Source organism: Semicossyphus pulcher, unplaced genomic scaffold (assembly GCF_022749685.1).
Source record: "Semicossyphus pulcher isolate SPU_LCO1_2020_fin unplaced genomic scaffold, fSemPul1.0.p SCAF_4, whole genome shotgun sequence".
Lineage (NCBI taxonomy): Eukaryota > Metazoa > Chordata > Actinopteri > Labriformes > Labridae > Semicossyphus > Semicossyphus pulcher.
In genome coordinates, this window is record NW_027211715.1 from 29,967,737 (window position 1) to 29,980,376 (window position 12,640).

A 12,640-nucleotide genomic window follows, 5' to 3' on the forward strand; every position below is an offset into this window, starting at 1 on the left:
GAAGTCTATTGTGTTTGCTACAACCATGTGTTACAAAGTAAATACCCACAGATGAGCTGAGGCCAGATCTCCACATTTATATTTCTCCTTTGTCTGATAAATCACTTCATTGTCTGCCAGCAGGAGGATTCAGGCCACAATGAAGTCAGATAGCCGTGTGCAGTAAATTGTAACACCTGATTTGAATCATTGGGTCTATTCAGTTCACTTAACCTCGCAGTAATTGACAATTTAAAGGTGCAGTCCGTAATTTCAAGAGACAGCACAGAGACTTTGATTAGGATGTGGGATATGGGCTCCAACGCTGGAATAACAGACGAGGACGCTCTTTGTAAAGCAAATACAAGCTGGACATTAAAGGTGGATTATTGTGGTTTTAAGGTGGATTCAATATTTGCCTTCAGGTAACATAAACACTTCATTCGTCCAGGTGTAAGGCCCCCCCCCCCCCTCCTCATCTTCTTCTTCTATGATTCCCGTAATTGGGTTCGAGAGGAGGTAAAGTGTCTTTGTGCAGAACTTGACAGATTATCTGAAGGATTATTATTATGGGCCAGGCAGGCAGGATGTAGGAGGTAATTTGGTGTGATGTTACATATATGTATGCATCAATAAGCAGGAGGATATTGAGTTCAGGGGTCATGCTGAATGAGAGTTTCCCTTTTGATGTGGATTAGATGAAAAGCTGCCTCACATGTAAACATTAAAGGGGAATAACAACATGATTTTTAAAGTGGACACCTCTTTTTTAAGATCCATGTTGAGTTTTTTTGTACAAGAACTATATTTTTCTATGTTGTTAGAGCCCCTGTTCCCAATATCTACTATATTTTACCATCAGACCATCTACAAATCCATGTTTCATCTACAAAGAGACAAAACCTTATTATTTATTTCTCTGTGATTTTATCTTAGAAATTCCCTCCTAAAAATGTTCAAGCTAACACTTAAAATACCCAAATCTTCTTGTAAATTAGTGGCCAGACTTGGCGGATGCTTTTAATTTCAAAGTCACGGCTCCTTTTTGCCAAAATAAAGAACTAAAGATGTGGAAAAAACACGTATCTGCTGATTTTTCTAAATCTGTTGTAGCTCTCCGTTTATTAAGCTCCAAATACCACAACCGTTTAACACCCTATGGGCTGTATTAGCACATTGTTTACTGTCGTTTTACACAGACAATGATTCGGTGCAAAGCCAGGCTGCATGTGTTTTGACACCGTGTTAAATGCCCTCTATAGGCCCAATTTGCACCGTTTACAGCCTGAATCTCTGCGCTCAAACACAACGCGCTGACATACATGATGTGCAACTTTTCAGCCTCGATCTGAATGACAAAAAGCCTACAAACTGGGTGACATTGCACGTACTTAACAAGTACACATTGGCATGGTAATCCGGCTGCATTTAGCAGGAGGTGTCACTTTCCCACCAGCAGCCGGCCGAGGGGAGAGGAGGCTCCCCCCGGGGGCTCCTACTCTACTGACGGACAGCCGGGTGGAGAGCAGCGGAGGACGGGCGGAGGAGCTGCAGGAAGACGCTGCAGTGTGTTTTAGTTTAAAGAATAAGACGCATACAATTATATATTTTATATTAATAATAAGACATAAGAGAAAATGTGTTCCAACAGTCCTGATAGTGACTTTTTTTTTTATTTTTTTTTTACCTCAAATGACGTAAACATAAACGAATTAATATGTAATGACTCAATTAAACAGGGAAATAACAGTCTAATAATCAAAGATGACAACGAGGGAGAGCCTTTGTGACCTGAACACCCACGTATGATTTGCTGACTGGTGTGCACGAGCGCAAAATATTCGTTTAGGTTATTTGACTGACGTTTATCTCCGTCAGTCATTCATGGGACATTTTGTAAAGCTTTTACTCTGAAATTTATACAAACAACATTAATATGGTTTAGAGAAGAAAACTAATTTGCAAAAAAGGGGGGAAAAGTCACACTATTTATATTTTATTATTATTTTAGAGAATTGTATTAGTTTAACTTTTCATAGTAGCCTATAGGCTTACCACAGAATCATTATATGGGTCAAATTCACGCGCTTTTTATCGAAAGTATCCATCTCAATCTTTAGAAGGAAAACCTATCTATGATTTTTAAGATGATGCATGACCTGCATGGCCAAAGGTACACATTGGAAGTGTTAAGCATGCAGGCTGCAATAAGAAACAGGCCGCAGGCGGATGATTGACTATAACTGGCCACTAAAATGCAGGTAGGCCTTTATCAAAGTGCGTCACACCTTTGACCAAATATGGAGCACAATCTTTAAACATTAATGTCTGATATTTAAAAGTATAATTGTCCACTGGCGTCATGCCAACAACGAGCCGAGGAATCAAGACAACAAGATGCGTGAAATTAGAGCCAATCAATAAGTCAGATATCTCAACCAAAATACATGAATATAACCAATAACATCTAAAGTGAGCGGTGAGTCCTTCCGCATCACCTGCTCCAACTGCTATAACTGCACACACATGAAGGCCTACACACGTGCACGTGCGGATCAGTGTGTGTTGGAGGTCTGCTCCGGCTGATGCTGCAGGAGGGAGGAGGGTTAAAAATGGCCTCCATCATATTGTTTGACAGAAACTCGCAGGTTGATAGAGTGGATTCTAAAAGAAGGGCTGAGACGGTGATTTCCAAAATAAAAGCTCACATGCCTTCCTGTAGAAGCCACACTGTCCACCATGAAAAATCAAATAAGAGATGTTAATGTGGTGAAATAAATCTGCTGTTTGGCGCTCAGCTTTAGGATCCTTTTCTTATTTATTTTTATTGAAAGTGACACGCAGAAGATTTGGTTAAATGGTGTAAAATAATTAACATAATGCTCGTAATTACAGGCGCGCGAACACTGCCATTCATTTATCATACCGTTCTACTAGCTGCTGCCCCCAACTGCTCCTCACGCTAATTAATTACATGAGATGCCTTTCAAAATAAAATCTGCTTTCAAAAACAGCTGATTCCGATGCAGCGGTGAGTCAGAGAAGGTCCGTCTGGATTTTAATGACTATGTATTTTGAGCACTTTACATGAGTGTAAATGTCGTGCAAAATAAACTCTTATTTGTATCGCTGATTTTATGGTTGCATTAAGAACACAGAAAAGCGAATATTCATATGTTAATACAGAATAATTCATAAATAATGAACACATAATAAAACTTATATATCTAAATTGTAATAGAAAACAAAAGTGGCTACACGACCCGCTCCACACTGGTGTCAGATAACTGCAGAGATGATGCTGTGCTTTTATTAAGTCTGTGCTGTTTTTGGTTTGTGTTCATTCACTTTTTAATTCGTGTAAATGTTCCTTAAATTCAACTTAATCTTAAATAAAAAGAAATTTGAAGAGACAAACGAGGCGTCCATGTATATCCAAAACATGCAAATGTTCGCCTTTTCAAAATAAACCTCCACACGTTTTTTCCACCACTGACAACCCTTTGCATCAACCCACACAGAATGAAATGCCATAAAATGCCTTCATATCAGTTCCTTATTTGTTTATTTATAATATTTGGTTGTAATTCAGGCTTGGAAATATTTACTTCTAACTTTTAAGGAGTTTTCCTACTAATTATTGTTTTATTTTGAAAATTATAACGCGGAGACATGAGTATAAATCACCTCAGTGGCAGACAAATGCTCCCAGATCAAGTCAGTTTCTTATTGGTGCACTTTTCATGTTTGGTCTTGTGACCTTCAAAAAGACTTGAGAAAGTGTCCCAAGTTTTGAAGACTTTCCTGGTAAATTATTGTTTTATTTTGAAAATGTCAAAGTACAGAAATGAGGGGTGAAAACTTCAGTGGCTTTAAATGCTCCCAAATCTTTGCAACTGTGTGTATTTCTCATAGTTGATCTCCTGGCCTACACAAAGGCTTGTAAATGCATGCTAGGCCAAGTTTTGTAGAGTTTCTATAAAGTGTTTTATTTTGAAAATGTCGAGAAATGAGGAAAAGTCCCTTCAGTGGACGAAAGTAATGTAAGTATGAAACACGTGATATTGTCTCAACACTGTTTACAACATTTAGTCTCTGTCACCTTCATTCACTGCTGAAGTGTCCTTGAGCAAACACCTGCCGTCTTCTGCAGCTGACCCTGACCTTTGACCCCGGGTGAGACAGAGGAGACCTACGGGAGAGGTGTTGGAGAATCACTGGAGCATCACATTATTATGATCACAGTTATTTGTTGTGTGACCTTGCTGCTGGTTTGATCACATGTGCTGACTGTTTCCTCTCCATCACCTGCGCTGCGCGTTTCTGCTGCTGCTCCTGCTGCTCGCGCTTCCTCTTGTCTGTCCCCCCCTCCCTTAATGGTTTCATGCAGGAGCGAGTTGGCTTATTATACTAAAAGGTTTTGTCGCGCTAAGCCGTGCATGTGTGCTTAAAACGTACATTTCATTAACAAACTGCGGAGGAATAAAAGCGGATTTATGAGGCTTCAAAAGATCACAGGAAGGACGCGTTTCAAACCCCCTCTCGGTGCTGTTTCAGGCGGGTTATATCAGCAGTTACGCCGCCTTTCACACAACACTGCGACTCTGGGATTTTTTAAAGAAGATGGGAGGCTGGCTGCACCTGTCTCCACACACACACATGGAGAGAGGGAGGGAGGGAGAGAGAGAGGGTACACACACAGGAGAGAAAGAGAGAGTGTGGTTAAGACAGTGACTCTGTATGACCTTGTGTCCCCTTAAAATGCCCCGAAAGTATCAAACCAGAGCATCCAAATGTGGCTCAAAAAGCTCTTTTATTTAACTGAAATAAAACATGTCATGATCAAGTTTTAAAAGGCCCCCAAAAACGAGGCTTTGGCTCCATAACAAACCTTCCTGTTGAGAGGGAAGAACCATTTATTATTCAAAAGGTCATGGATATCAAAAAGACCGTGGTTGCTTTGAAGGAAAGCACGAAATTTTCCGAAAACACGCACAAATGAGACATACAAATCTTTGTTCAGATAAGTTTCCGATTTGAAGAAACATTCCCAGAACAGACAGCCTGAAACAAAAGTTACTTTTTTCTGACTAAAGGCCTAATAAGTAAAAGGATCGGCGCTGCTGATCAGAAGGATAAAAGTTGCTGTGGTTTCATCTGCTAAGTAGTCCGTATTGACGGAGCTGCAGATCACACAGGTCACCGAGAGATTAACACGAGGAGGGAGGCGAGTCTAATCGGAAGCCATGTTTCCCTCCTTTGACCCGCACTGCGCATTATTAACTATCGTGTCTGATTATGCCCACGTTTAGACCGGGCGCAGAGGTGTCGGAGGGAGGCGCGTGAAGCTGCACCTCTGTGTCCTGTTAAAGGCAGTTAAAGGATCCAATTTAGTCCAAAAGATGTGAGATACAAAAATAATTCTGACTGGATTTTAAAGAAAAGAAAAGAACTGATCTGTTAGGGGAAAAGTGCTGGGGAAAAAAACTGTTTTCTTTGTGTAATTAATATGTCAATTAATGGGTGAAATGTGTAAATTGTTTAAAAATGTAAATCTAACAATTATAATAATAATGTTTATCAAAGGTTTCTTCCTTAATTAAAATAATTTCGGCCTCTTGCAGCGTTTTCATTGCTGAGATTGAGGCTGAGAAATGTCAAAGTATCTTTATTTGTAATTCATTTGTATGTTTTAATGTATTCAAATGAAGATTTGTCAGAAATAATTGACTGCTCTTGATTATGGATAATTTCATTAACCTGCTAAAAGACTTCCGATAAAATCAATTAAACGTGAAGCACGCCGTATATATCTGATTTTAAAGTCATTTATTGTTCATTCCCGGCTCATTTCTTCTATCGTTTAACAGATAAACTCTCCCCTTTTATTTTCTTCCCAAATGTTCTCACACTGCGGAGGAAACCCCTCCGTATCTGAGCCCTGCCTTCCCCGCTCACCTTCATGCTTGTGAATAAATGCTCTCTTTGCATTCCCCCGCTGCCCGCATTTCCTACTTAATTCAAATGTAAAATCATGCAATGATCGGGGTCGTTAGCACCTCTTCAAACTCTTAAGGAAATTCTTTATTCTCTCTCCATTCATTGTCACCGGAGCTGCTGCTGCTGCTGCCGCTGCTGCTTCTTAATATTCTTCCCACCTTCGGCTAATCCTGCGGGAATAAATAGACTTCAATTCATGCTTTGCATTCGCACGACGGGCTGTAAAGGTGGAAATATCAATGCATGCATTTCAGCACCAAATCAGTAAAGTTAAATATCCTTACGCACAGCGAAACTATTCTTTACGCACAGTAACATGCACTGCAAAATGTTTAAATTAAACTGCAGAGTAGTCAATGCATGCACAACCAGAAAGCGAACAATAAAATCCCTTAATAGATGAGTTAGTGAACTTATCTGTCGTCGTTTTCATTCTTCAGCTTTCAACAGAGAAATAAGTTAAATGTTAGGGTTGTTTTTACGCAGCAACGTTAATGCGCATCAGATCTTTCAATCACGCAGGCCAATTTTCTCCCCCCCCCCCTCCTCCTCTTCCTCCTCCCTCTGCCACCGTTAAATGGTCTATGACGGACGAACACAGAAATCAGCGGAAAGCAGCATTGCTGATGTCCCATTGTTGACAAATCCATGAAACAACTCCAGTTTGCATGGTTTAACAGAGAGGAGAGGAGCGGAGAGGAGGGTGCAGAGAGGGAGGGAGGAGAGGAGAGGGGGCGTGTGTCGTCACCACACCACGTGGCCTGCACTGATAGTATATCTTATACTGGGAAAAGTAATCTATCAGACAGTCCTTTTAAAAGCTCCGGCCTTTAAAAGCAGCATGTGTCACCTCGACTTGGCTCTCCAAATATCACTCCAGTAGGAAATACGCGCGTCGAGAAGGGACGCCGGAGCGCTGAAAACATCTCCAAACAACTCCGAGGCAGCTTTTCACAAGGCCTGCAGACTTACCGAGTGGAGAAATATTTCCAGAAGTTGAACTTTCCTTTTGACTTGGCCGTCTCGCTGCAGGTTCAACCGCTGTTAGATTTTTGGAGACACACGATCTCTTGACAGGGGCGACAAAAGTCCAGCAGACTCTGCGTGTGTGTGTGCGCGCACTGACCCATCACACCCGGCTGATTTTGGCTCCAGTAGACTTTTATTTTTTTTAAAAGAGAGCGAGGAAGCCGTGAGATGACCCTGTCTGGAGGCAGCGAAAGAGCCAGCGACATGTCCGGCCAAACTGTGCTCACAGCGGAGGACGTGGATATCGACGTTGTGGGCGAGGGAGACGAGGACATGGAGAGAGGGGACAGCGACTGCGACAGCCCGGGGGTAGGCATCCTGCACGACCTCCGAGGGGAACCGGGCGACGAGGAGGATGTGGATGATGAGATCGAGGTGGAGGAGAAGGAGGAGATGGGCTCCGGCGGAGGGAGTCCGTGCTGCGAGAGCTCCGGGGAGGGAGAGACGGGCACGGGGAAGGGAGAGGGTCACGAGCAGAGCGGCGCGCCGGGAAGCGGGCTCCAGAAGCCAAAAAGCAGCCTGGTGAAGCCACCTTACTCCTACATCGCCCTCATTACCATGGCCATCCTGCAGAGCCCGCAGAAGAAGCTCACCCTCAGCGGGATCTGCGAGTTCATCAGCAACCGCTTCCCTTATTACCGAGAAAAGTTCCCCGCTTGGCAAAACTCCATCCGCCACAACTTGTCCCTCAACGACTGCTTCGTGAAAATCCCCCGGGAGCCCGGCAACCCCGGCAAGGGCAACTACTGGACCCTGGACCCGGCTTCCGAGGACATGTTCGACAACGGCAGCTTCCTCAGAAGAAGAAAAAGGTTCAAGAGGGTTCAGCCGGACATGCTGAGGGACCAGACCGCACTCATGATGCAGAGTTTCGGCGCGTACAGCCTCGGGGGGCCCTACGGGAGACACTACGGGATCCACCCTGCGTACTCCCATCCGGCGGCGTTGCAGTACCCGTACATCCCCCCTGTAGGTCACATGCTGCCCCCGGGAGTCCCTCTCCTCCCCTCGGCAGAGCTGAACAGAAAAGCGTTCAATACCCAGCTCAGCCCGAGTCTTCAGCTGCAGCTCAACAGCCTGAGCACGGCGTCCATGATCAAATCCGAGCCGTCAAACAGACCCTCGTTCAGTATAGAGAACATCATCGGGGTCTCCAGCGCGTCCTCGTCCTCGCCGGGCGCTGCTCAGGCGTTCCTGCGGCCTCCGGTGACAGTTCAGTCGGCCCTGCTGAGCGCGCAGTCCCTCTCTCTGTCCCGGACCTCTGCAGCCATCGCTCCCATCCTCAGCGTGCCGTCAAATATCATCTCTGGACATGTTTTACCCTCAGCGACGGCGGCCGCGGTGTCCAAATGGCCTTCACAGTGACTTTAAGGCGAGAGAAAATAAACTCTTATTTTTATATAAAGACATTATTAACACGGGGAAGTGTGAAGAGCACAAATCAATAAACACTGGACTCTGTAGCCATGTAAAGTCTGCTGAAACAGAGAAAAGAAAAAGGAGATATTTCTGTACAGGTAATATTTGTAAATATTTGTAAAAAAGATTTTACCTGTTTGACTTTTACCTGTCTTTATTTTCATTTTGTTCCTGTTTGTGATTTTCTTTTTCTATTGGGAGCTCAACTGGACACATTTTTGTTTTTGCTTCCTTTTCATACAAGACACAAAAAGCTCTGAAAAAAGTAGTCTGTTTATAATTAAAAAAGAAGTCAAATATATGTAATTCTATGTAGCTATATTGTGTTGTAAACTGAATTTATTTGTAAATAAATCTGGGAAATAATGAAAATCAGTTTTCATTATTAACTTTCTTAAATTGTTTGTAAACAACAACAACAACAACATAACGACATTTGCTCTGGAAAAATATTATTTTCATTTAAATAATCTGATGCACGTTTGGAAAATAAAAGTAAAAGGAATTTAACTTTTAATAATAGACAATATAAACTCATATTAGACATTCACATGAAGGAAAAGTGTTATTATCTTGTGGATATATATATATATATTATATATATTCAAATATATATTATGAATGATCATTTGGAGGCTTATTGATGATCAAAATCAGCAAATAATTTCGGTGTTAAAGTCTATATTTATACATTTACATTTTATTGTTATAATAATTGTCAGAAGGAAAACTAATTGACAAACATTGAACCATATAAACTTCAGACAGTATTAGATTTCTTTATCTAAATACGGAAGAAAAAGATCTTGAATACATTTTCTCTTGCAATTATAATCTTTTAATTTGATGACAAATGTTGCCGAAAGCATAATCCCGTATTAATAAAAATAACAGTTTATTTCTATGGATTTAAAAAATAAAAAATAAGCGAAAGGTGTGATTATCATTAAAAATAAAAGCGTGTTATACCAGGACATTTAGTAATACACCTGTGAGTGTTATTATGGTTATTTCCGGAATGTTTCCATAAATCTGGAATCATATTTCAGATGCTAAAACAACCCGGTGTAAAATACACCAACATTTATGACTTAATAATAAAATAGTCTAATTGTTATTTAAACTGTATTTTCGGTTGTTTTCCTGATAACGATCTCTGCCTGGAGGTCACAGTTTGCACACCTTTAATCCTCCATTACATCACCGCTGCTCGGCTCCGTTTACATGCAGCTCATTCTGCGGCTCGGCATCTATAAAGGTAACAGTTTCGCAGTTGTGTCTGGCTAATCACTTTTACACAAACAGCAAATGGTGCTCGCGCTGCTGTGTGTGTGTGTGTCTGTGTGTGTGCTATATTTATCTGATCCCCATGAGAAAGAGAAAGCAGCCCCTCTCTCTGCTTCACTTCACTGTCAGACACCGAAGAAGGTGCTGATGATGCAAAAGGCTTCTCCAATGTCACCCTGGCGTTTCATTCATTATTGTAACATCGGCCTTTTTGTATTATTATCAGCCTATTATTGTTTCAGATAGGAACCTGGGGCCTAGAACTATAAGTATGATTTAACAATTGTGTTTTAGATTGTATTTAAATACCAAACTTACCGTGTTTGTCACATTAGAGTACGTAATTAATTTTTTTTGTCCCCTTATCAATAGACAAACAAATAATTCGAAAATAAATCGAAAAAATAGAAATGTAGACACTTTATGTTCTCTAATTGTTTCTTTGTAAATTCTGTCATCACCCGGTTTCTCATAATTCGGCTCTTATTTCATCAAAAGAATGACGTAGTAAATATTCACATACTAATCCCTGGTGGCAGTTTACAGAGGTTGCGAAAGAGACGTTCAAGTACAATCACGGACACGTTCAGGATACAGTCTGGATTGAAGGTGCAGCCTTGTGCCATTTTGTGGGTATTTGACGCACAATTTTCTGAAGAGAAAAGATCAAAGCTTAACAGTAATAAATTAAATTTTCACGTCATATGACAATTTTTATTTATTTATTTTTATCTCTAATTCATTCCCCCGCGTGATCCAAGTTCAGCCTCAAAAAAGCAAAAAAGCAAAGCTCTCGTGCTCACGTGCATCATGTCTCACTGGCTCATTGGAGTGCTTGCAATAAAAAGAAAGGGGGGAAAAAAACCCACAATCTCACATATAATAGTCTCAGTGTGATGTCTGTGTGTGAAGGTGCAGCGGTGATGCTGCTGCAGGCTGAAGACAAACACCTCTGAGGAGACGAGATTCAGGCCGCTAGGGGGCGTTCACTGACACCTCGGACTTCTCAGATCAAAAATCAAAGACATATTTAGGAAGACATAACTACCTGGATTGATGGAAGATAAACCCGCACTCATGCTTAAATAATTTTTTTGATTTTGTCTGATAATTTGGGTTGATTTAATCTTTAAAATATCTGCAAAATAACTGAATATTCAGAAATCCCTTAAAGGAATTTCAATGAAGCTCTGGTCCAATCGTTGATTTTTATCCGTAATAGTACTTTTTATAATAATAAGAAACATAATTATGGTTAATATTTATATCCGCATGCCTCACTTATCATAATACAACCACAGCTTAAGTATATACAGGATTATAGTCATACCGTTTTTAGGGCAAATAGAGTTATTTCTCTTTCACAAGGGAATTAACTGTTTTAAATTTGGATTTAAGAAGCGAATGATGGGGAAAGACAACATTAAAACATGAGATATTCAACGTGATCTCAGCTACACAAAAACGTTATTCATAAATTGAAAATAGTGTTCCAAATAATTACCCGTGACATTTTAAAATATATATTTAAATGTGTTAAAAGTACCTGATAAAAGCACTGCAGTTCGCTCTATAATATTTTTTGTTTTTTTTTACCCTTTATCGGTTAGTCATTGATTCATATTTAGTTGTATCGAAATCAAACGCACTGTTTTAATGTGTTTCATGTTATTATGTTGCCAACAATCCAATGTAGAGTTGACAAATACCCTAATTTAAAGAGCAAACAGTCACACTCGCGCGCGCCCACATGCACTCGATAATGACCCATGCAGCTGCACGTGCCTGTGCACAGGTGGAGGGGAGTCTGGACGGAGGTTCCCACAGCTCCAGCAGACAGTCTATATTAGTCTCCTTCGACAGTCTTTCAAAATAAAATGCTCAATGTGTGTTTTATTTAAGCAGCGAGTGAACTCACGAGCAGGTTGAAGAAATTAGCAAATATAACGGCTCATTTAGACTTTAAATCCTTTCAAAATGGATATAAATAAGTATTTTAAATGGATACAACAACAGGAAAGGTTTTTGTTGGATGTGTGGGTGTTCTTTGGTATGTTTCTTCACACGTGGTTGACATTAACCTTGTGTATTTCTATAGAAACTCCACTGAAAGTATGTAAGCAGATTTGGATATCAGAATTACAATGCACCAAAAAAGTTGTGACAAAAGTATCTGGAGAAAACTTATTTGGAAAGGTTGTGCAAAGTCTTCAGGAAAATATGACGGCTACAAGGGTAATCCTTCTGTGGTGAAGCCCACACTGCTCGGTTGTGATTTTAAGACTTTTAAGGCTCTTCGAGGTTTTAGCAAACAAACACAAGACTTAGTCAGCGTGGTTCTACCACAGATACTGTATCTTATGAACGCACTATGGTTTTTGATACTAAAGTGTACATCCAGGAAGGGAAAACGGAAGCACAGACTGATGAAAAGTTACACATGTCTTTGTTATTTGTACCAGAAGTTTACACTATAGTTTCATTCATTCATTCATTGATAATGCTTGGAGTCATGGGCCGTGTTTCAGTGACCCTAGTGAAAAAAGCTTTTGTCCTGTAGTTCCTCAATGTGCATGATTCATTTGAACTATTTATAGCGAACCACAAGAGCTCCATATGTCACGTATTTTACCTGAAGGCACTAATTGTTATGCAACCAATAAACAATACTAAAGCAATCTCCTATTACTGTCCATGCACATAAGCAAACAACCTTATTGAATAACTTTATTCTTTACTTAACTTTACTGAACTACTGAAAGACAACATGGATGGTCAAGAAAGTCACTTCAAACTTATTAATGTTGAGTTTTTGACTGTGTAGTGTCACTGTCATGTCCGAGTGTACAGCATCTGTGTTATTGTTTGTCTATGAGAGATAAATAGCTTTCTGTTGCAGAGTCACATGTGGAAACTTCACATTTTA

The 12,640-nt window shown here is 40.6% G+C and overlaps 1 protein-coding gene across 1 annotated transcript; it reads left to right on the forward strand.

Annotated features, from left to right (window-relative positions):
- Positions 1-7,176: 7,176 nt before the first annotated feature.
- On the forward strand, positions 7,177-8,733 carry foxd3 (forkhead box D3). The gene has a single exon (XM_069680332.1). The coding sequence runs from the start codon at positions 7,177-7,179 to the stop codon at positions 8,371-8,373; it is 1,197 nt and encodes a 398-aa protein (XP_069536433.1). The 3' UTR covers positions 8,374-8,733.
- The last annotated feature ends 3,907 nt before the right edge of the window (positions 8,734-12,640 follow it).